The 26,423-nt window shown below is 33.9% G+C and overlaps 1 protein-coding gene across 1 annotated transcript in view; it reads right to left on the reverse strand.

Annotated features, from left to right (window-relative positions):
- The window catches only part of LOC149807007 (elongator complex protein 3), a 71,277-nt gene extending 48,846 nt beyond the window's left edge, over window positions 1-22,431 (reverse strand). The window contains exons 1-8 of the mRNA XM_089960581.1: window positions 22,309-22,431; window positions 15,979-16,084; window positions 13,369-13,459; window positions 11,591-11,638; window positions 11,094-11,164; window positions 10,092-10,155; window positions 8,682-8,750; window positions 1,014-1,168 (exon numbers count right to left, since the gene is read on the reverse strand). Of these exons, the coding sequence (XP_089816707.1) occupies window positions 1,014-1,168; window positions 8,682-8,750; window positions 10,092-10,155; window positions 11,094-11,164; window positions 11,591-11,638; window positions 13,369-13,459; window positions 15,979-16,084; window positions 22,309-22,330 (626 nt within the window). The 5' untranslated portion in view covers window positions 22,331-22,431. The remainder of the gene's footprint in view (window positions 1-1,013; window positions 1,169-8,681; window positions 8,751-10,091; window positions 10,156-11,093; window positions 11,165-11,590; window positions 11,639-13,368; window positions 13,460-15,978; window positions 16,085-22,308) is intronic.
- Between the last annotated feature and the right edge of the window lie 3,992 nt (window positions 22,432-26,423).

Below are 26,423 nucleotides of genomic sequence, written 5' to 3' on the forward strand. Positions count from 1 at the left end.
ACTTTTTTGTTGTCTTGGATTTTTGGCTCTCAGGCTTAAGTTTCCTATCAAAACCTTCAGTTGTATTTTTTTCTTGAATCTATTACTTTGACAGACTTGTAAAATGGTGCGTCTCTGATAGATATGCGATAGCTCTTGGCCTCAACATGCTTTTCTATGCTATATTTTTCAGACCCTACAGAGCATTCCTCAAAAGCTTAACCATTCTAGTTGTGAAAAGATATAAATACTCTACCAAATAACCATTTCTCAGAACGGATTTTTCAATTACTGCATCTCTCACATTTGTTGATGATATTGCGAATATCACGTTAATTTGTTTGCTTCTTTGAAAGCTTCGTTTATAACTCACTGAACTCATCCACATCATTAACTTTATCATCTATACTTTCAAATGGATGAAACAGCTGGATTAGTTCATTCACCAACAAATTTAATCAACAAAAACATAAAGCATCTACTACACGAGTGTACATGGTGTGTTTACAAAATAGTTCCTAATACACTGTACTATCTTGAGGCACACATGTGTGCAATATGAAGGTGTTCACTATCAGTATCATAAAATACTGCATAATTCTGACAATGTAAAGTTAATGGAGACAAAAATAAGTATATAATAAATTTATATATATATATATATATATATATATATATATATATATATATATATATATATCCATCCATCCATCCATACATAATAACAGACAAGACAACGGAAGATATGCAAGATGGCCCTAACAACAGGTGAGCTAAATTTTTAACTAGGATTTCCAAAAGACACGACCTTCCTTGAAGGTTAGAAGAATGATTGGAGTGCATGGTTATGAAGGGCAAAGCATACTAATTGTAAAATATAAGTATGAGATATATCCAACCCAGAGCAAAGGACTTATGACCACTACAGATATATTAAACCAAAACTTTAAATATTGTTGACGCTGCCACTAATGATGGCATTTGAATGAGTGATACTTATCAATGCTAAAACAAGTGAAACAAAATTAATTTACTTGACAGCCTCTTCAACATTGCTACTGGAGTGTCCAGACAGTGCATCATGCAGGTTACGGATGAAATAATCCCGGTAATCATCTGGCAGACTCATAAATGTCCCACCCATTACAATAAACTCCACCTTGTCAACACTGTGTCCTAGCTGTTTCAGCTACAAGAAAAATTGGAAAATAATAATACTTAATTTTTTAAAATCTTCCTTGTTATGGCAGATTGTATTGCAGCAAACATATATTACTGGTCCAAGACTAATGTCACAAAAGTCCCCACCCCTTCGAAAGCAAGCAACACTTATCACCTGCGATTACATTCTTCTCACCTCTAATCATATGTCTCAAGAATAACATGATTTTGGTAACTCATCACAGGGATTCAACACATTTATTGGGGCCATAAACACACCATTTTACTTTATATAAGCTTTTGTTAACCCTGTGAAACCCATTTAACTTAATGTACCCATATATACTTTAAATAAAAGACACATGAGAGCTTCCCTTTTGGTAAACTACCCACCAGTCACATTTAAATGACTATCCATCATAACCAACAACAGTGAGAGACTCCCTTGGAGCATGTGCTGAACATAAGGTCAGGAAGACTAAATACACCAAGAAACTAGCAATAAAAACCTGTTGTTCCATAATGATGGACAGATAGATATGGATATTGACAATAACCATGATGCTTGATGCCGAGTTTAAAGGCGAAGAACAAACTGAATCAAACATCCAAAGTGTGTGTGTGTGTGTGTGTGTGTGTGTGCGTGTGTGTGTGCTGATATAGTGTAATGACTGTAAATATGCGTATGCACTGGGCAGCTAACTGCACACATGTGCTTAAAATTGGGTGAATATATTCTGAATTAAACCAATTTCATTTCATACTTAGGTGCTGTGTTTCCATCCATCCATTAAACTAATTTCTTTTTATACTTAGGTGCTGTGTATCGATCCATTCATCCGTAAAACACATTTTGCTAAACAAAAGGCATTTTATGTGCAATTTCATCACTGGCCTTAAAATCATAGAACTTTCAAGAATAAGACTGGGAATTTATCATAAATAAATGTTTGGAATAAAATATGTCTCTTCAATAAACAATCGTACAACACTAGAGGAGTGCAGCTACTACCATGCAAATACAGCCCTCTCATGCTTGTTTTAGGAACAGAAATGCTGTCCTCTGCTTGCAAAAGTGGAAGTCATATGAGAGTTGTATCCCTTAGATACAGGTACTGAAGTCAAACTCTATCTATTTGTCAGTTACTACAACTGTAAGATTTGCTTGACAAGGGAAGCCAATATTATGTTTCAAATCAGAGTAGCCCATGTCAACACAATGACTGGGTAGTTAGCCTGTTGCACTGTTGATACAAGTTCCAAGAAGTCAAAGTGAAGTTTTGGAGATGAAAGGTCTCTCAGTTCAAAACACAAAGAAGTTTGTCTCTGACCACCATCCCATTGCCTGGACACTGTCAGTTAGGGAGCAGTTGCAATAAAATGCAATGGTAACGTTGACTGCACTAACTTGTGTGGGAAAATAAACTGGGTCTAGGTTAGTTCCCTAAAAGATGTGTGACTAACTTATTGTATCCACGACATCTGAGCCTTAGCTGAAGATTCCATTTCAGACAATGGGCCCAAACCTTTCGTCAAGACAAGAAAAAGCTCCCAACAGCATTGGAGAGGTTTTTGTTCTGTCATATACTTTTCCTTCTGAGATTGTGGAATGATAGTCCTTGATATGGATGGGAGCTAACTTCTTTTCAAACAACCCAGGAGGAAGTTTGCTGTCCGTGGTACTAAGGCTTTTAAAGTAGAAACGTGTTTCCAATTGCACCACTGGAAGACAACTCTACATTCCCCTGCACCCCTATGTGCTTAAAAAGTGGTGAACCTTCTTACCTGAGCCATTTTATCTACCACTTGTTATGAAAAATGTTTTTCTTCTGAAGGTTTGCTTGATATGAGCCAGGTGTACAGGCCCAGCATCTCTGGATTTGGACTCTGGGACTAGAGACATCAAGGCTGGGATCTTTGCATGCCAATGTGTCACAAAAGGTCTACAAGAGGTTAACCCCAATAGGTGCAGATTCAGTTGAAGGCTAAGGTGGATAAAAAACATTCAGTATGAATCTGTCAAATCCAAAAGTATATTGAGTCCACTACAACATTCAGCCTGCACGGGATGTGGCAGACTTGGATATGTATTTATTAAGAATGACACCACCTGAAAAAAATCCTAATCCAGCAGAAGGAGGTCTGTGGAATGTTCCCTTACTGATTCTGACATAACTGAAAACAGCTGATGTGTCAGATGGAATAAGAAAGCAATTTCCAGGCTGAGTCTCCTGCCATGACTGAAAAGCATGCACCGTGGCTTTCATCTCCTTCATCTCCAGGAGAATAATGTGTTATGAGCACCTCTGAAGGAGACAGACCTCACTCACTTCTATGAAGAATCATAAGAGGTGGGCATCTCACCCTGTCATGCTGGCATCTGAGCAGTTCTTGATTTTTGGTGTTTGTTCTTGCAGTGGGATGTCTACCTTAAGACAAGTAAAGTCCCTTCCTTTGCAAAGATGAGACCATATATAGACTCAAATTTGGTCAATGGGTCTAAAGTACCAAGTCTGGATGCCACTGGTATAGAAAGATCACATATAGCGCTCTCATGAACAGGCAGCCAAAAATGAAGGTATCTTTTGTCACAAAGAAGAGAGCCAAAGGGTGAAGAAATAACTAGACTGGTATCTGATTCTCTAGCAAATGGTAGACACCACTGAGATGATCTTAAATACAAGTTCCCAAGATAGTCAGACTTGTATCAACAGGATTTGAACTCCACAAAATAAAAAAAAAGGAAATGATGGGATGAGATAATGTCAGATTTGTCCTAGTTGACAAGAACTCTAAAGTAAAGCAGTAGTGGAACAATCAACTGCATGTCTTGGAACATCTTTATTGCAGGAACATTCCATACTGCATAGCATGTTTTCAGGTCTCCTGCCCATGAACTAGAGGCCAAAATTTCAAGAATATCTTGCAAAGTTGGCAGCCGATATGGACACTGTCACTGATTAGAATCTAATTACATTAGTCATATAGTGTGACCCCACTATAGTGCGCTCCGTTATAACATGAATTCAGATATAACGTGGCTGTGGCATGGCTCCCAAAGTTTCATATACATGTATTTTTTCTTGTGCACAAAAAAAATTCTTAAGTATTAAGAGAAAAAAACGTAAAATGTTGCTTATCATTTTGGGGGAAGAGATCATGTATGAATAATACAAGATGATCGTGGCTTGACTCCTGAAATTTTATATGTATTTTTGTCGTACACGAAAAAGTATTTTTCTCGTACACAAAAAAGTATTTTTTTTCTTCTTAAAAGTAAAAAGAACAAAAAAAACCGCATAAAAAGTTTATTCTGGAATCACGTAGGTCTTCGCCAATGTCGCAAACTTGGACTGTTTTTCCTTATTGGCTGCAAAACACACCATGTGGCTTTTTTATTTGTTGGCGACATTGTTGGCTGTTTAAACTTTTATATACAACCATTGGTTTGGAGTGCAGAAATTCAGAAGCCCCATGAAAGGAAGCCGCAAACTGGCAATAAAATGCACTGAAATGTATCTATTGTTACATAAACAAATTCTTTGTCCATACTGACAAACCATCTAAACAGTGCATTGTTATATCATAATCCGCTTATCCTGAAATCTAGCGTGCGTTCTGTATGTTGTGAAATATCCGAATTTTTGTTGTTGACATTTCTGGTAACGGAGATCAACCAGGCAAGGCATTGTCTCGTAATCTATCTTTCATCAGATTTTCGGCCGATCGCTAGTAATTAATATATTTACAAAGACTGACATCTGTATGTGGATGGTAAGTAAAATTCCTCTTCCTTTCACTCAGAATTAAGTTCTTCAGAACACTCACGTTTTCGGTAATAACCCCTATCATCAGAATACATGCATCTCTATCGTCTGTTGGCCGTTTGTTAATTTTCAGACGCATGCGTGGAAGGCAGCATGACGCTGCCACCATAAATGGAAGAAAAAAATACTTCTTACTTATTTGGTTTATTCAGTAGGCATGGAGGGACAGTGACTAGAATAGTCTAAACGATGGCCAATTCCTTTTTAAAAATGTACCCATATAAACTAGACAGCTGAAATTACAAAGGAAACATTACCTTTGAAGCACTGACTGTTATGAAAACGTACTCAGCAAATGGAAAAAATACATCTCAATCAAGCAATACAATTATTTGATGTTGCTGCCACAATAAGAAATGGGCATTCGTTTGGTTCTCCAAAGCTGTCCTTTAGCGGCGACTTCAATAGCGCATGCACCCTTCATCAAAGAAAGCCGACTACAATCTTTCAATAACAGCAAAGAACTTTTCTTCAAAGGAAGTCAGTACCAAACTTAAATAAAACTGACGGAATCTGATGGATTTTTGCATTTTCCAACGTGACTGGAACATGTTAACTGTGCTGTGAAAGTTTCCTTTCTGTAGGAGAAAGTGTATGCTTACGAATGCTATCAATGGCGGCTTAAAACGCAAACTAACTTTTACTGACTTGGAACGTACTTTAAAGTAAATGTGTTTCGTCATTCGTTATGTGACTGTGCTGTGTTTTTCCACCGAACTCAGACCAATATGACCTGTTACAAAATCATTGAATATTTTAAAGCTGTGTGTGTGCATATTTTCGATGGAATCACTTGTATTGTGGATTCAATGTATATGATAAGGTTCCCAGGTGAGTACATGGTGTTGATGCTCTATTCATGCTATACATTAGACATTTATATATAAACAGGATTCACGTATATGTACCAATTCATGGTTCTCTAAATAAAGTAAATTATTATATTATGTCTTCTCTGTTTTCACTACAGGTGTATTTCTCATTTAATATGCATCAATTGAAGATGGCAACTGTGCTGATGAAGCAAGTATTTTACCGCCTGCATTTATTACCCACCCCCAATTTTCTTTGGTGTTTTTTTTTTTGGGGGGGGTACATTTTCTTCAGCTAACTGACTTGGTTGCTTATAACACGGTTCAGTTCATAACAAGGTCGGATTCTATGGCTCTCAACTACCGTGTTATAGCGGGGTCACACTGTATTATACTTCTCAATGCCATTTTTTTTCAAATCTTGTAATGGAAAATTCAGTTGGTTGAAGAACAGTGGTAGCTGTGTAATGCTAAGGTCAGTTTATCACCATAATTCTAGGAGGAGCAATAATGACAATATTTTAACAATGGTAGCTGTGTAATGCTAAGGTCAGTTTATCACCATAATTCTAGGAGGAGCAATAATGACAATATTTTAACAATGGTCACCATGATACTCAGATCAGCACCATTTTCATTTAAGACCATCTAGCCATGATAACAAGTCTTTTGGTCAAAGCCTCACACTGCTATGACTATAAATTCATGAGGAGTAATGATGATTACTTATTACACGCATAATCCTGCCCAATGGATTAACACCTCTAAACAGTGAACTGAATAATTGCACTCACAGGTGTAATCTGTTCAGTGTTGCATTAAATTACTCTAAAACAAAAAATACACAAATGACTCTTTAAATCACATGCATATACACTGCAAAATGTAACAAAAGAATTTGTAGATGAGGTCAAGTACTTTGGATACAAGACAATTAAAATGGTACTAACATGCTTACTGTATTATGAAATTTGACAAATGAAGTTTGAACTTTTCATCTACAATGAAGACAAAGTGAGGCACAGAAATACAGTTGAAACAACACAAGTGGATTCAGTATCTGTGAGGCCTTGAGAAAAAATCATGCTTCCTAGCACAAGCTAATTAGTAACTGGTGAATTGACAAAATTTGGCAAACCCAATACTCAAGGGGAGACACCACTCTCAACTGATTTTCTCCTTGGCAAACAGATCACATTTTGTACTTCTATTGCTAAAAAAGGCCTGCTAGGGCTGGATGTTGAGGTATTATATAAACTCCTAATGTATTATTATTGGGTAACAAACCTGAAGAAGACATTCGGAGAGAAAAGCCTACAAGGGCTGAATTTTTGAGATAGTATATAAACTCCTAATGTATTATGATTTGGTAAGAAACCTAAAGAAATTTTAAGCGCAAATACCTACAATACTACTGGTGATAAACTTAATTGCTTCAAAGTTTTTGTGTCATTTTCATTTTTGCTTTGAAAAATAAAAATGCAAGTTTTGAGTTACTGGAACAATAACTTTTCACTTAGGTCACTGCAATTTTAATTTCTAACTCTGGAGTCAAAGATTATGTATCAAGTATTAACAAGAGTAGAATTTAAAGTCTGACTTAAAAAAGTTTTATGAATTCAAGGTCTGAAAATTCAGTCTTTTATTAGTTTTATAAGAAACCTTCCTGGCACTAGTGCATTCACTATCATATACATATTTGATCTCGATGCTAGGCCTCACTTGTAGTCGAAAACACTATCACATGGCAGCTTGCACAAAATGGACATCATGACAAAAAGAAAACTGACACAAAGTATCTTAAATTCCTTCAGTTATCTGTAAATTCATAATCAAATAAAATGAAAATCACTCAAAGTGACTCACACTCTACTCACTGAAAGGAAATTTCCAGGAATTCAAGATGAGGCCATTTTTTTTCATTTTAATTGCTGATTGTTGAAGCCATCTTGATATTCTTGAGCAATAACATGATATTCAATATGGCTAACATAGTGACCATATTAAATGTAAGATAAACAACATTTTCATTCAGGATCAGTAAGACACCAAAGGAAATCTTTTGTTGAAAAACCCATGTCAATATGACCATCCATTCTGATGCAGTGTCAATAAGATTTTCAAGATGGCTACTTGGGTGGTCATATTGGACATCTGATTGGCATCATTTTCTTTTAGAACTAATTAGACACCATAAAATTCTTCTGGTGAAAACCCCATGTTGATAAGACTTTACAGTGATGTGAAGCAATCACAAGATTTTCAAGATGGCTGCCATTATCTGGATGTTAGATTAGCACCATTTTCATTTAGGATCAATAAGACATAATAGCAGATTTTTTTGTAAAAACTATCATTTTATATTACCATCCAGTCAGAAGTAGTGATGACATATGACTTCAGTTTATGTGTAGCAATCCCAATATTTTCAAGATGTATGCCTTATTCTGGCTGTCAGAACTGGCCATTTTCATTTCTGACCAACTAGACATCATAACACATCATAAGAAGTTTTGTAGTGAAAACCCATGTCAAAATAGCCATCCATTCTGAGGACTAGTGAAAACCCATGACAAAAAAGCCATCCATTCTGAGGACTAACAATAACAAGAAGTTTGAAATTGAATCTAATTTTGATTTAAGACCAACTAAACATCCTAAGAAGTTTTTAAGTGACTGTTCATGTGACTATGCATTCAGAAGGAGCAACAATAAGACTTTCAAGATAGCCACTGTGGCAGCTCTCCTGGATGTGGCACCAACCAGACTTCTGGATTAATGTAAAAAGTTTCTTGGCAATTTTCCTAGTAGTTTAGGAGTTGTGATAACAAACATGTGCAAACAGACAACAGGCAATAGGCCAACTGAAAAGCAAATCTAAAGTCTAAATCCTGATACAGACCTGTTCTACCCTGTGTCTAGTTTGTAGGTATGGATTGTATCGTGCACGAATGGCTCTCATGGAAGTGGGCTGAAATTAAAAGATTTTAATGGATCAAACTGCATATACTGGGAAATGTACAAGAAAACATTTAAATGCTCAACAATGCTTTTAAAGACAACGAAACTTTTTATCCTTGATCATACCACTGCATGCCAATTCTGCCATTTTAAATTCACAACAAACCCTAGAACTTGTGCCTCCATAATGAACTGTATCTGTGAAAACAAAGTTTTTCATGTAATGACAGCTCCTTCTGCTTTGCTTCCCTTGCTATCCTTGATCACATCTGCTAATTAGTAGGATAAACCACTGATTAATGTGACATACTTTAATTATGTTACCTACATAATAATATTCATAATAATGTTCAACTGTGAACTGAAATTAGTTGATCTGATGCACCATTATGACTGCTAGCTCTTACACAGGCAGGATTTGCATGCTGTAGTTTTTGGAATTCCATCCCCTTTATTTGATTTGATACAAAAGATGTAATTAGCATGATAATAAAAGGCAGGTCTACTTTTAATTGATTGTAACAATACAACAAACATTTCCACAAATTGGAGATCAAAATACAGCTGGCACCTAATTAGGCTCTCATCAATGCTTATGACATAGCTGTAACAATAGACTGACACTTTTCACATCTGAATACAAGTGGGCATATAGCATTTTTGAAGATTACACTGAAGCCAAATTAAAAGAAAGAAGTAAAACACAAACTTCATTTGAAAAAACTTATTTAATTGGTATTTAGTTTTTAAAGTGCTGCCATCAGCAGGCATTAGTGACATTTTTATTGATCAAAATTATCATCAGTGGCTGTTATTTACAGTGTACTGAAAATTTTTTTGTAAACAAAATTTAACATTCGACTTCTTTCTTTAAGCTGTGATGATTCATGATGCTGATTCAAATTATTGGGCACTAACTGCCATTTTCAAGATAAAATGAAAGATGTATCAAAGTTTCATTTACCAGTTTTGGTTGGATTTTCTCCACATTCAACAAATTGGGGCCAATTAATCTGGTATTTTCTAGAAGAAAAAACTAGAAACATGTCTGACCCTGTACTGTAAATGGTTTCACGAGTTATCTGGGCCAAGTTATTGATGGAGAGGCATAATCAAATGCACTTAAACTCATCTTAGACACCTCACAAAGCTGTCTGATGCATTAAAAAAGGCATGATTAACATCCTGATGATTAAGAATTAGTTTTGAAGCACAATTTGATTGTTTTGCAATTTTCATAAAATATCCCATCAAATTTTTCAAAATGCAATTAATTCCAAAGCAGGGAGTAAAATATCCAATTTATTATATTGCTGGAAGACATTTCAATTAAAAAAAAACAACAGCTTACCTCATATCCCGTGTAGGACTGTGTAGAATACTCAAAGTCGGAGTCAGGGCCACCTGGACAGTACCTGTTGACAGAGAAACAGTCAAGTCTTATAAATCTTACTCAAATTTACTACAACATGGGAAAAGTTATTTGTCATATATACACATAAACTGATACAGATTAAATGTGATGTTTTCAAAGCAAGAAAACTTCTAGTTTGGTAAGCCCCCAAGAATGTACTATGATTACTATTTTGGTAAGCCATCTAGAATGTATCATGATTACTATTTTGCAAACTTCTAGTTTTGTAAGCCATCAAGAATATATCATTATTACTATTTTGGTAAGCCATCTAAAATGTATCATGATTACTATTTTGATAAGGCACCAAGATTGTATCATAATTACTATTTTGGAAAGCCATCTTGACTGTATCATGATTATTACTTTGGTAAGCCACCAAGAATGTATCCTGAGTACTATTTTCATAAACCATCTAGAATATATTATGATCACCATTTCAGTAAGCCATCTAGAATGTATCATGATTACTAAGCCATCTAGAATGTATCGTGATTAATATTTTGGTAAGCCACCAAGAATGTATCATCATTACTACTGCCATATCATCAACAATAACATTTAACAGGATAAAAGCAACTTGTACGATCACAGCAAAAGCTACTGAATGCACTGATATGCATACAAAATATATGTAATGCTGTGAATGCCATGACCATGCATTACAAATACAGTAACCACTTGCAATAATGAATGATTATGAGGTTATGCAACTGTTTAATTACAAGGTACTCATTACAATGATGTATTTTCTTTCTTATGAGCTGCATGCTACCTGAGGTTCACTATATCCAGACATTTGTAACTGCAAGGTTTATTATAACAAGATTTATTGCACAGCAGTATAATCTCTCTTATAATTATTTCATATTGTCATTTAGTCATATATTTACTGAAAATGACAAGCAAATTACTCAAAATATGTATTTGATTACTTACACGCAGATGTTTCCAGTCATGGCAATATGAGGGCATCTGTGAGGTTTACACATTACAGCAACTACAGCTATCTGAAATTAAGATGTCACATTAAATAGTAAAAGCACTGAAATTTCATCACTGTAGATAATAATTTTCAGTATGTATTACTACCATATTATCAATGACCCAAACCAGAAATATTACTGCTGTCATATCCAAACTAAATCCTGTAACCTTGTTCTATCCAAATTTATCTCTAAAGGTAACAGATATTCAGAACTAATCTTCACTGGCAGCAATTGGGTAATTTACGACAATGACGAATCCTGATTGATAAAAATAAGCTCAAACCGAGTCAAAAATTATCCAAAGGTCTTTCTATTCCATGATACCAACACATGTTAGTCTGCAATTCTCTAAACTCTTTGCCATGAAAATTTTATTAAATATGCAATATTTGACTGAGGCTTTTCTTTCTCTACATTGCCCCATTCCTATAGCAGCATAACTCTTACCCCACTTGCTGTCCGTACAGGCTTGGCTTTCAGCTTGGGCAATAAAACCTGCAATGGAAATTCTTCTAAATTTGACTACACGGGGTTGTTTTCTTTCTCTTCCTATAGTGTAAATCATCCTAAATATAGGGCATTTTAATTATAAAATGAAAATAAGTGATTTGCTATGTTGATAAAAAGAATAAACAAAAGTGTATTAGCTCTTGATTTAAACTTTTTTAAAGTCATAAAATACTGTAATTTAGGCAATTTTGCATAAATGAAATTGTTCATTTTTTTCTTTTCAAAATACAAAATTTAATGTATAGACAATCATTTTTGGATAGTGATCCTGTTATGAAAAAGAAAGACTCAACAATAAAGAGGATCCCAAAGCATATACATGATCTTCAATATTAAATTCACATACACCAGACACAATTGCAATAAAAGCATCATATACCAGTATATCTTGGCAGAATTTGCTTATACATGTATGTACTGCTAACCCTTGTGAATAAATAATAATAATTATGTGTTTATTAAAAGTCAGTTACACTCAAATTATACTACATCTATATTTTAAAAAAAGAATCAGTTTGACTTGCATATAATAATAGAGACCACTTATTATAATCTGCTTTAAAATTTGTGGAGTGGAATACAGAGATTGCTGTTAATTTATGTCAACACTTCATTGGCTCTCAGTAAAGCACAACGGTACGTACTATTTTATTATTAGAAAGACTGAGAGCTGATGATTTAGTAGATATACAAAACATTATGGCACTAATTGGTATTAAATGCACATTCTACTGAAAATACTTCAATCCAGCTTTTAAGTTTTTTTTAAACATAATTCTTGAAGAGAGAGAAATTCTCTATCTAAATGGCATAAAATTGCCAGTTGTTAATAAAATGAAGTATAACAAACATTTTCAAAACAGAATACCTTTATTTTTGCTTTTTTTAAAATACAATATTCACATATAGTTTATTCACATATACTTTATAATTCTTGAACATGCAAGTCTTCCAATTTAGGACTTTTAAAACAAAAACCTTCATTGTAGCGAAAATTTAAGTACCAAAAAATAATTATCATTTTTATGTATCAACTGCATATGAAAAATTAAAAGTGCTTAAAATATTATGTGGATATTTACATAGAAAAAAAAACTTAGTTAATTATACCTAAGAAAACACATATGCAAATATAAGGAAATATACCTAGTAAATTTCTGATCAATAAATTCTGTCTAAAAAATATTAAAAACTGATAACCCAATTAAGTCTGATCCCATTATAATACTGAAAAAATGCATGTACTTGAAACTGCTTTTCACTGCAATCAACTGCTAATGTTTTTGAATTAGCAGAAGAAAAAAATACAACTCTATTTAATAACAGATATTCTAATTTCTGCTCTTGATATCTGACCTAATAAATTTGAAATGGGCAATATTTGATTCTTTATTACTATAATTTATTATCTCCCATAATATGCAGGAAAGTGAATTCTGTGCTTCCTTTCAAACACTGGGCATTCATCAGGTTTACAATTACAAAAAGATAATACCTTTTACTAGCTTTCTGCAGTCTGTCAATGTTTGTGATATTATTATTATTTTTATTCTAATAGAACCATATTGCCTCCTGAATTAGTAATACATTTAGTTTTATAAAATCAATGATTAATTTCACGTTTGTAGTGCACAATACAATCTTACCATATGAATCAATAATTTCTTACATTTAATGCAAATCTGGCTTGAAACTGACAGACAAAATCAAGTTACCTTTCTGTACTGTTGAGGCACAGCAGCAATGATGTCCACCAGTCGTGGCTGACTGGACAGTCCATACTTACTCGAAACTTTTATCTTCATCCTATCAATACACAAGGTTTTTACGGATAATATGGCATGATTATATATGTACATAGGTATTTCATTCAAAAATAATCACAAAGAAATGACATGGTGCAAGGTCTATTCTAGGATGAGTGATTGTGAGAATCATTCTAATATCTGCAAAACTTGTCCTGAAAAATCAACATGAACAGACAAAAATGTTGCATCACATTTTAAGCACTACACTCAATTCTATATTAAAAAAACTCTCTACTTTTTACAAAAATGGATTGAATAATTTGTCTCTGAAATTTACATTTCTAGAAAAGACCTTGATGGTGTGATTTTATACTATATCTTCAAGCTAAGGTATTTATAGACATGGCCAATTGCCCAGTTTCTAGTACTGTCAAAATTTTTACAATGAATATGAAAAACAAAACTTTTACTGGGAAACCTAACATAAGAGAAGGTGTGCATTCAGGGGCCATAAAGCCACTACATAATACAAGCAACATTCCATGAAAAAACAAAGCTGACTGACAAGGCCACAGTCTGTACAAAATGGGAGGTTAACAGCACTTTTAATAGTATTGGCTATGTTATGCAGTGGTGAAGGGATGTAAGTGTCTTTCCCCAAGTACACACTGAAGCAACTGACCCAGGCAGGTATAGACCCAACAATCAATACACTACAAATCTGTCACTCTACTGAGTTATCTTAGCTCCCAAAATGGAATAGACAAAACCCATAATATACATATTTAGGTCTATGAAACTGCAAATTGCATCTGGATACTGTCAAACTCCACTATAATGCACTTCATTATAGCACAAATCTGGATCAGCATGATCGTTGCCTGGCTCCTGAAATTTTGCAATAATTTCCCCAATTCTTGAAGAACTACAAAACTTTAGTGCCAAAATAAGCAAGAGTTTGATTTAATAATTTGGAAAGATATGCTGTATTCCTGATAATTGTCAAATCTATTTATTATTGAACCATCAACAATAAAGCCATTAAGTCTTCTTTGTGTTTGTCTTAAATGTATTCTGTGAACAACTGTTGCTCAATCCTGTGTAGAACAATAGCCCAAACTGTCAAAATAAGTTTTAGCCATTGCTGCTTTCCTCCCATCCCCATTCCATTTGAATTTATAGTCTAAAATGCACACTGCACTCCAAATCACTCATATACACAATATTAGGTGAAGTTACAAGCATATAACTTACACAGCTGTGGACCACTGAGTTGTAGGTATAAAGGTATTTGCTATTATAATCAAACATAATACACCCTGCTTTTCTTCTGCAGAAGTGCAAATCAGTTATAAATAAAATTTACAATTAATATTGCAGTTATTCTGTTTCATATTTCCTCTGTTGTTTAAAGATTGACATCTCTTTTTATGGTGATCTCTCTTTCCCATGAGGGGTCCTGGGTGGCCAAGTGGTCTAAAGTACTCTCTGCTATGGATCACTGCCATCTCACCTCTTTCTGCATGGGTTCGAGTCTCAGGGTCAGCCAAACGGGTACATGAGAAAGCTTGCCAGTACCTTGTGGGTCAGTGGTTCTTTCGGGGGTTATTCCCAGTTCTCCCCCCCCCCACAGTTATACTGGCTGCCCCACATGGCCTATCTTGAACTGAAAAATGGCATTAAACCCCATAACAACAACTTTCCCATAAAATCAAATGGTTTACTCCCCCTCTTTGTCCAGGCAATTATACATAACTGTTCAATTGTTAATCTCAAGTACATGTACATTATGATGTCAATACCTTTGACATCCCATAAGAATTTTCAGATAAAGTATTTTTCAAGCCTAAATAAAAGTTTTTTGATACAGAACATCCCAATATCTGATTTATATATATCATTGTCAGTCAGAAATCAGACTCTTTGGACATATCCAGCAAATCTGAATGTTTCAAAAATGCAGTTTTTCCTAAGTCAGTGTGAGTGTATTAGCAAGAAATTAAGTATTCATATTTTATGGCATTACTGGTGACCTGGTATGTATATGTACTCTAAATATTAACACTTAAGTTTCCAATTTTTTTATATTTATATGTACCAATGAATAGTTTCTCTGTAAAAAAAATAATATTAAATATGTAATAGCTGTTTTAAATAATTATCATTTAATGTGCAACAAGTTGATAAATGCATCAAAGATGTTCATAATTTTGTGCTTCACACCCCCCCCCATTCTACACCCCCCAATTTACATATCAGGTCTAATCATATACCTAAATCTGAGTCACCGCCTTTGAGAAAATAAAAACAAAAAACAGAAAAGCCTCCAAATCTATACGTTGTTGCTAATTTTAGTAAGAGCATAAAATTTATTTCTGTTATTAGTAATACAAACTGTATTTGGTAAAAGTGAATGGACATATTTGTCACAGGCACAGAATATCTGAAATACATCAATGACAAAAAAATTCAAATAGCCTGATGCAGAATCAAGATCACGCATACGTGTGAACCATAGTACATGTATATAAACACACCTATTCCACAATTTCTCTTCCTGTCTGCTCCAATACTCACCTGTTAAGGTTGATATCTTTGTTTTTTTCATGTGCCTGTATCAGTTCATTCACAATTTTGGATACTGTAAGAACCATCAACTCCTCCTTGGAGGCATTTATAAACTCTGGAAAAGAAAATCTGAAATTAAAAGTCCAGTCTAATAAAACCTAGATCGCTAACATAGCTGAGATCTGCATGCAGCAATATTAGGTCATGTTCTGACAACCATTGGAATTTCATATCCACCTATTTTTCATAACCCATGAGGTCAAGCATTTCATGTTGGAGAGAGTTATTGTTAGTAAAGATGTGTTTGCAATTATAATTTTCACTTTCAAAAATATGAAATTGTAATTTGATTGTCAGACCAAAAGGTCTATAGAACATGGCCTTGAAGCAATGTCCATCGAATCTATATAGTGTATGAAGATCTTGGCTTTAATCAAATTCTTTGAAAGTCATGCCTGTGACAAATCTCATTCCCCACCAAGTACATGTCAAATGTCCACTCTGATTACTGCATAGGAGCTGACATGCTGATTATGTGTGTGTGTGATTAGGATTTTTAACGTAACTTTTAAATAAATTTAAGTCATATCGATATTATGTCTGCAGTGTGGCAGTTTATAGTGATGTCTAGCACTGGGGCATCATGCTGCAGACATGCAGCATGATGTCCCACCCAGTCACATTATCTCGACACCAGGCCGACCAGTCCTAACACTAATCTCTTAGTGCTGAGCGCCAAGTGAGGCAGCTGTTAGTACCATTTTTGTAAGTCTTTGGTATGACTCAGCTGGGGTTTGAACCAACGACCTCCTGCATCCGAGATGGATGCACTAACCACTAGACCACTGGAGCGGTCAGACATGCTGATTTTAAAGAGTGGTTATTATGATAAAACTGGCACACAATTACCATGGTCAATGTCACTCTTCAGCAGATCCTCCTCACCATGATCCCCCAAGTTGGGAAAATATTTCAGTCCAAACCCATTAAGTCTGAGTCCCAATCCTTTCAACCATGAATTGTTATCCAGATCTATATTTCTCTATTGCAGCATTTTCTGTTTCCTCCTTTGACACTCTCCACCAAATATATTTGCCATTTTTTGCCCCCCAAAAAAGAAATTTGAGTCCACAGGTAGAGGTGGAGCATATTTCCAGGCCTGATACTTTGACTTTTAAAATCACTTAATTATCTCGTGTCAAGCCGGATTCTTCACATCATATTGTATTTACTGTATATATTGTACATAACAGATAGAAGACCCCAAGGTAGATTAGTTCTCTAATTGAATTACCTTCTCTAAATAAAGTCTTTATTATTATTATTATTATTATTAATCTTTAAGGCTTTTATAAAAAAATATGTTAAATTAATCATCTGAATTTTTATATTTATTTTTTTGTATATAAGTCATAAATTCTTATAATGCTGGATTTTTGCATAAGAAGTACATGTAAATTCTTTCTTTGTAATTCTTCATATAAAAGAAAGGTAGTCATAAAATAAAATCCTCATTTTTAATACTGACAAAAAATCTGACAGTCTTTCTTCATAACAAAGATTTCATTATCGTCCTGTCTTACAAATGATCTCCAAGCAACCCACTCTGAGCATAACAATTATGTAACAAAAATTTGTCTCCTGACAATTCTAGATATTTATGACAATGACCGATCAAAATGCAATCTTTTCTACTGATTCAATTTCATCATAAGTTTTTGCTTAAAAATATCTTCACATCTCTAATTAAACATTTGTTAACATATATTTTCATCTTTCACACCTTGACTATACCAAATACTGCAAACCAATACATAAATGAAAACCTTTCTAATATTACTAACCCAGCTATCCCAATTTTCTCCCAATCTTAACTGTAGATTGTAACACTGTTTTGGAAATCTGTCTTGTGGCATATTTATGACTATATATTTTCATATTATATTCTTCAGACCAATCCTTCATAACTCAATATGTCTGTATATATACAATGAATACATTTATAAAATGAAAAATGAACTTTTTCAATATGGTTTGCATCATAATAAATCCCAACCTCTGACCTAAACTGTTAAGAATGGGGTCTATCTCAAAGTCAGAGCTATAAAGTAATGCAGTCACAAGTATTTTACCAAATTTTAAATGACTTCACTTCTAAATATACACAGCATCTAATGCTTTCAAACATAATTTTTTACACAAATACCAAGAGTTATTTGACAATAATGTGCATTAAAGATATTTGTGATGATTCAATGTTTACCTTTGTGGGGCCATTGTACCACTTTTCATAACTTCTGAGATAAGCACCCCTTTGAGATATAACCAGTCTCACTTTTTTTTTCATGTTCACTTTTAATTTCAACTTTAGGCAATAATGATGCAATCAGTTGAGAATATTTTGTAACTGATCAGGAAAGGCAACTAAATTGCATACAACAGTAAAACTAATTCTAACGTTTCTACTGAAACTCCAGTACCGTTTTCTAGAAAGGGCTTCAGGTCATTTAAGAATAATGAAAAGAGTAAAGGCGATAAAATCAAACACATTCGTAATAAATCTTTTGGGCATAACACATGCTTTTACATCATTACTGATTGATTTAATAATTCTTAACATTTTTTCCACTCATATTTTTGCTAAGTAGCTTTTGGTGCAATAAAATTCTCTCCACCCTATCAAAAGCTTTTTCTTATAGTCAACAAATACTGTATAGTATCCACCCTTTATTTTCTTAAATGCTCAAAAATGAATGTATATAATGTAAACATATTAACTACTGTAGAATAACCTGCTTTGAAACCTGAATGTTCTTTGCCAAGTAATTAATTTTCCTCATGTATCCTACTGTTATGCGTCTAGGTGAAAACTTCACATAGGTAACAAACAAGTAAACTGAAAGGTTCATTTGTATCAGCCTTTTTTACGACAGGTGTAATGAAAGCATTTGATCAGTTTTCTTGATAATATCCAATATTATATATTTGTTAAATAATACTGTCAATATTGGTGCATTTAAATTGCCTGTACACATTAGGAAACATGAAATACATTTCTTCCTCAATACTTACCCAATCATTATACCTTCTGAGTACTACAACTGCCTAAAAAATCCGGCCCTCTTAGCTAAAATATTTAGCTATAAATAAATAGGTCAGGGGTCAGCACCCTTTTTTACATAGCATGCCACTTTTTTCCAGATTAATTACAAAATGAAAGAGCAAGTGCCACCAATAAGAGAGTAACACTGCTAAAATCAAGATTTTTGTCTGTACTTCAAGAGCTACACAAAACCTCTTGGCATGCCACCTTGTGGAACAAGTGCCGTAGGTTGCCTACCCCTGAAATAGGTGGTCATTAGATGGAGATATCTCTCCTTGTTACTGGGTTTGGGGCCAGGTCCCATGAATACCTCAGTTACTACTGGAGGAGGAAACATGCTCTTAGAAGAATTGTAACTGCAGAAATGCTGGGAGGGCATATATCTATTACAAAAGGAACAGCATTCAACCAGGACAGTGACAGCATCCAATGAATGAAAGGACAACAAAGTGCTGATTGTGTTTAATGGGGACTTTGTCATAAATGTTATTAAAAAAGAATAGAAGCAATGACAAAACATGTATTAATTATGCATGTATATATGTACATATGCATGTATGTGTGTTATGTTTGCTATTCGATAATACTGTTTTGGATATTATTAAATATCACTGAAAAATACTGCTATTAATAACAATAATAAATTAGTATTATTTATTTATTGATTTCTTCTTATTATTATTATCATTATTATTTAACATATTTTGTTATCCTATTACAGTTTTCATTTTTTTTAAATTTGTTATTAATTTATCTTGAATTTCTGATATTGCTTCTCCCTCTCTTTTCAAAATTCTGCCATAATGGCTGGATCTAACTGCAGCTCCATCCTAAGCATTGGTTATTTCCAAGTGATATAGTCCTCATAAGAAGGTTTCCAGGCATTTATTCTTGCCCTGGGGTAATATTGCTTTCCATGCATGCATTAGCAATGTAAAAAACGTTTATTAATAGATGTATGCATATGTGTTCTGTTCTAATAGGGATTGATACTAAAAAGGTTAGTGTTCTGGTATATGCAACAGGTCAAAAAGAGAGGGATCTTACTTACATCCGCATACCATGGATAGCGGAAATAAAGTTATTAATTACTAGCAAGCATCTGATAGTCAGAAGTAATGGGAGGCTGAAACAGCATAAAACTTTAGTATAGAATGACAGCACTGGTCTCCGCTACCAGTCAGGTCAAAAAGAAGAAAAAGCAGAAACCTACTCATTGGTCTAAAGAGCTATGTGAGTTGTAGTATAGATAATCAACTTAAAACATTTCTTGGATTTTTAATTTTTAATTTTTGGGTACATGTACTTAAGATTAAATTAAATGATTTTCTGTTCAACTAATAAAAGGATTTCAACTGTAATAATCTGAGGTGTTGTGGAGTGTTTTTATGGTCTTGGGGTCTTTGCTTTGGTGAGGGAAAAAAATATACTGATTTTTCTCGATAATAAATACAATGCAGATCACTGTCTTTTTTTATTTAACTGTATACTTAAATCCTGTGTTGGTAAGAGTGTTTAGGGACAGTCTTGTAGAGGTTTAGGGTAGTCTTGGCACAGGAGTCTGACGTTTTATCAATAAAGTATGATTAAATCTCTGACAACACAAAATCACCTTATTGGTACTATAAATTAACACAAGGAGTGCAAGCATGACCCCAGCCCTTTGCTCGATTCGACTTTTGTCACGCATTTGCCTATTTCACCAGATTCTATCCTGCAGTAAATAAGCATTTGAGTCTAATGCTCATACCGATCACAGAGCAGAGTCTGTGTTATCTTTTTAATACTAGTGAATCCAGCATCCATCTCAGCTTTAATATTCGAAGTGTGATGATGTCATCAACCGTCATTTCTACTATAATAACATTAACTAGATAGTTCTATTCAGGAAATTTATATAGAATTATCATATGATACAATTGTAAATAAAAGGCAAGTTTAACATTTTATTATTTGAAATTACTTTCCAAGTGTTATTCATCCTGTGGTAGAACTGGCTACTTTCGCCTGATGGTGTCCTGTACAAAGACTTTGTGACTGTAATGGTCAAAATAAAGGCTGATTTGCTGGATGAGATTCATGCATTGGCCATCAAGAGTTATGCATTGGTATGTTATTGTATTTTGAATGGACATTAGTCCTACAAAGTGAGACACATCACCCAATATTTTTGTTCTGGGGGGTGATGGGACTTACTGCCTAAATAATGGTGCTGTGTAGCTTGTTTTGATGTCGACTAACAATGTAACAGAAGTCAAATTTTCAGGAATATCACACACAACTGGCAACCAATAATGATGCTTTTCTACAAAGTAAAGTTATAATGTTTTTGCCAGACTTTACTTACCTGATGCATTTTCTCTATAAAATTCAAAACCTCACCAAAGAAGTGGACCTGTTTTCAAGTTTTGTTGGCCTACATTTCAGTTGGCTAGAAAGCAATGAAAGCCGATGATGCAGAAATCGGGTTAAGTTGAAATATTATTCTTTAACGAAACAAATAAAAAATATATTATGCCTATTGGAACTGTAAGCAACGTTTCATTTCATTCAATAAACATCCATCACATGAACCTACTTAAACATACTTCAGCATACCTTGACTACCGTCACATTGCAACAAATTCAAATATATGTCAACGGAACATGAAAATGCGCATATTTACTAGTGTCATATTTTCATTCTGCCTGGATAAAGACAGCACAGTACGTATATTTATTACACATAAATTAGTGGAAGAGTGTCGATATGGGCGGCCAAGTGTGTGAGATATTCCTGAAACTTTGAATACCCATTCTGTTGTCAACTGACATCAGAACAGGCTATACAAGGCTATTATTGGGATATAAAGACATAGCACTAAAACAAAATCAACTGGTGTTTTGTCTTACATTGTAGGACTAAAATGGACATGTGTAGCTTTTCAGTCTTTTGCCGATTCGGAAGGGATAAAAGACGCGTGACAAAAGCAGAATCAACAGGAGGGCTGGGGTCACGCTTACCCTATTTGTGTTAATTTATAACTTAGTACCGATAAGGTGATTTTGTGTTGTCAGAGATTTCATCCTACTTTACTGATGAAACGTCAGACTCCTGTAGTATTGGGGTCTTTAGTTGGACTGCTACAACATCGAAAATAGGATTCCGGTTGTAGCTTTCTACTGTAAGCGGAAGATGGTTCATGTTGCAATTTTTGGAACGATTAAGAAATTCGTTAATACACAGCGATTTATACCTTTCTTCTTATTTTTCCCCATTCTATATAAATGTAACAGGCTATCAACCAAAATCTTCTATCTACTGTAGGCCTACTTGTTGCATCGTACACTTAATGGCCTGGACCTTTATTGATTATAACCACAAATCCGTATTTCACCAGCATACGACTAAATATGCAACTGTATTGATATAATTGTTTACAGGTTAACTTTTAATAAATAAATATTTTAAATGTAAAATGTCAGAACATTTTTGTATTTAGGATTTTAATATCAACCTTTTATTTCCGTCCGAGACTAATTCTAACATTGCCTACTTTGTTTATTTAGCCGAATGCTGAATTATTCTGACCAAATTACGATATGATTCGGAACATGCTAACTATTATAGGAACATGCTAACTATTATAATATACAAAATGGAACACACATACCTGGTTTATTATAATAGCTATTACTGGGGGAGGGAGTTTAAACAAAGCAACATAATGTAAAGGTGAATTTTCGGCTCTTTAATATTCACACATTTTTAGCTGAAATCAGAACAAAACAGATATATAAGCTATGGCATTTAGACTTTTAATTTTATAAACCAAAATACTTTTCCGGTGTGAAACTATAGTAAAAGTATTATAGGTCATGAAAGTGTTCAACAACAATTATTTCATTAGTGGGTGACATTATTTATAACTTGATTATACATACCTTTAAATGGAGAAAAACAATTACTTTATTGGGGTCGGGGGGGGGGGGGGGGGGGGGGCAGCCGAGGATATGTCCCCTGGGCCCGAACAACACTTTTTAATTTTATACAAGAAAAAATTTGTTTGAACAAGAACTAGGAGAGGCCCGGGTGTTTCTTATCCCAGGACCCGTGATCGCTCTCTACGGTCCTGTTGGGATCTTCATACATCCATATTCCTGTTTGAAGGTCATTATTTACACATCCCAAGAAGTACATATGGCAAAATCACAAAATCAGGATTAAAGTGCGTGGAAATCAACCTAGAAGTGCGACTGAATGTCGCGCGTTATGATGTCACCACGAAAGATAGACATGTTGATAAATTTGTAGTGCCTTATGTTGTGACGATTAAACTCGACGTGCTCTTTTCTTGACCCAGTGGAGTACCTGGCCATCGTTGTAGAAGTCCACGACGATAGACAAAATCTGATGTTAAAAACATCTTTTTATTGTTTCTTTTTTATTAAAAAATTTAACAAATATTAAAAGTATTTTCCACTGAATATTTTATTTCCATCGCGTTCCAATTTTCCATTGCGTATTTCAGTCATCAGTTACTGTGTTCTTTGCAACATGCTTTTCAGACAGATAAGTAGACCGATTTTTGTTTGTACGTTATTTAAAACTGACACAAATCAAATATTAAGCAACGTTGAACTTCGCCACTTGTTTGAAAAGGAAGGAAATACACTCGTAATTATTCTCAAGGTTTGATTCTTCGTCTTCTCGACACTGATACGATTACGTAGCCCTGCTAGTATGTACCGTTCAGGACAAGCTGTTTTCCTGAGTTTTGCGATGGCTTTTATTGATTTTTCATTCACTGTTTCGTGTTTTTCTTTGCATTCTATTTACCAAATAACATTTTTGTGGATAGTTTTTGATAAATAACACAATATTCGAACTTATTTTACTATTATTGTTGAATGTTTTTCGTAGAATCTCGAACTTTTATGACAACTTACTGTATTTTCATTTTGTATAACCCTTGAAAATGTTGCAAATGTTAATGATCCTAAATACTTAATTTAAAGAACATATTAAATCTAGTAAAATTTTGATTATGTTTAAAGATTTTATTATATTATTGCATTCATAATATAATAACACTTCCACGTAACCAAAGATCGTTTAGTTATTTCCAGTCAGCATTTAAATCAAAATCAAGCAATTTATTTCTCTAAAGTACAAAGTGAAAATTCGAGAGACACTTACAGTATTGTGAATTAAATGCCAAATAATCCTAAATGTCCTATCACAAGCACGAAAATATAGAATGTTCGGATGAAATTCGGTAGTCTTGAATGTCCTGATATAACACAATCAAAAAGTTCATAATAATCCAAATTAGTGTATTAGTCCAAAGTCAATTAATATTTTAGCAATTCCAATTAATATTTTAAATAAATAATTTGTCTCGAATCATATCTTATGTCAATAACATAATTGCAAACTCTGATCATAGATTGATTTAGATCGATATAGATCAGGAATGCATTATTTCATTATCAAATCCCTGTTTATACATATTTTCACTTTACCTCGATGTAGATCCTTCCAACGGAAAATCTAATTGTAAACAAGTTTGGGCATAGAATGTTCCGACTTTAAATGCTATGTTAACATTCTATTTACAATTTACAATCATGGACAAAAGTTAGCGATGTAAACAATATGTTTACATTATCTAAACTACAATTTACAATCATGGACATAGCAGGTAGGGACATTATGATACAGTACAATATACAAGATAAAGATAACTTCTACATAAATCTAATAAAATCATTGATATACTCGGACCGGTGACTAGACATCTCGGTCCATAACATATCTGGCACAATGCGAGTCGATCCATAGCAAAGTATGTTCGTTACAAGTTCGGTCCATACAAATTTAATCAAGAAATCATCAATGTCATGGTGGGGGAATTTTTTAAGGGACGGTTGCTACATATTAAAATGTTAAAATGGCATATAATAAATGTGTACATGCCAGCTAATAGAAATAAGAAACTAATTTTTTTAGAAAACCTATCTAACTACCTACAACAATATTCGATGGAAAATCTAATCATAGGGGAAGATTTAAATTGGTTAGGGGCCGAAATTGACAGAACGACTGACCTAACAACAAGTGACAAAATATACCGAACTGAAATGATAAATTGACTAAATAAACACAATTTACATGACATTTATAGAAAACTGAACATATTAAGAAGAGAATTTACCTTTAACTATAAACAAAACCAGTCTTGCAGGATTGATAAATTTTACGGGAATTTTCAAATATAGGGACAAAACAGATTTAGGGAAAATAGAAATAAGTAAAAGTCACGCTTGGATTAGGGAGGAGGTAACCAAAAATATAAAATGTAGAGTAGAGCAGGACAACTGGGGGGTATATTGGACAAAAACTTGGAAAAATTGTGGAAAAATAAGATCTGTCAAAACACAAAGAATAATTTTTAAATACTTGCACAACGCCTGGCTAACAGGCGAAGAAGCAATCAAACGTCGTATGATCAGGATAGTGCCGAAATGCCCTTTATGTAAAACAGCGAACTTCACCAAACTACATACGATTGCCCAATGTGATAAAACTAAACATAATAGGTCAAAGTTAATAATGGAAATATGCAAAAAAATATAAGCATAAAAAAATAACATTTTATTCATAGATGTAGACTACGAAAACAAAATCGTTCTAAAAATTATAGACTATATAGTAACTACGATGATATCCTGTTGACAGGTGATAAAGATTTTTAAATAAGATAAGTGGTACAAATAAGAATATTAACCACAATAAGAACTCAATACGTCTTACGACGAACAGATATTTACCGTCAGGCTGATATAACGCAATTTATGTTGGAATTGGGGGAGAGAGGGGGAGGGAGGAATCGGTATTACAGACCGAATGGTCGAGTAGCGCAAATGCGAGCCGATGCCATACCCATACACCATCCTCTCACCCCACAACAGCCATATTTCAAAGAAAATTTCAAATTATATTTCAACTATTTTTTTTTTATAAATAAAAAAAACCAATTTTTATTTTTCTTTCTTTTTTTTTTGTATGAAAGAAAATTCTAAAGACATATAGTAAGGGATACCGGGAACTATATGGGGGAAGTAAAAGGTGATGACATCATGAGGGTAAGTCACATGGCACTACGCGAAGTAGACAGGCCCATGAAAGAGTCTTTGAAAACACCCCATGTAGAAGATAAACAGACAAAACAGACACAAATACATACTGTATAACACTTAGTTTAAAACCCTACTAACTTCTTCTATATCTTAAAAGCCATACAGCTCTCGTACTGTATGGTTGACCACTATACAAAAATGTGGTCTCATTAAACAGTTTTGGATCTTT

This window comes from Sinohyriopsis cumingii, chromosome 1 (assembly GCF_028554795.1).
Source record: "Sinohyriopsis cumingii isolate HCF-2022 chromosome 1, ASM2855479v2, whole genome shotgun sequence".
Lineage (NCBI taxonomy): Eukaryota > Metazoa > Mollusca > Bivalvia > Unionida > Unionidae > Sinohyriopsis > Sinohyriopsis cumingii.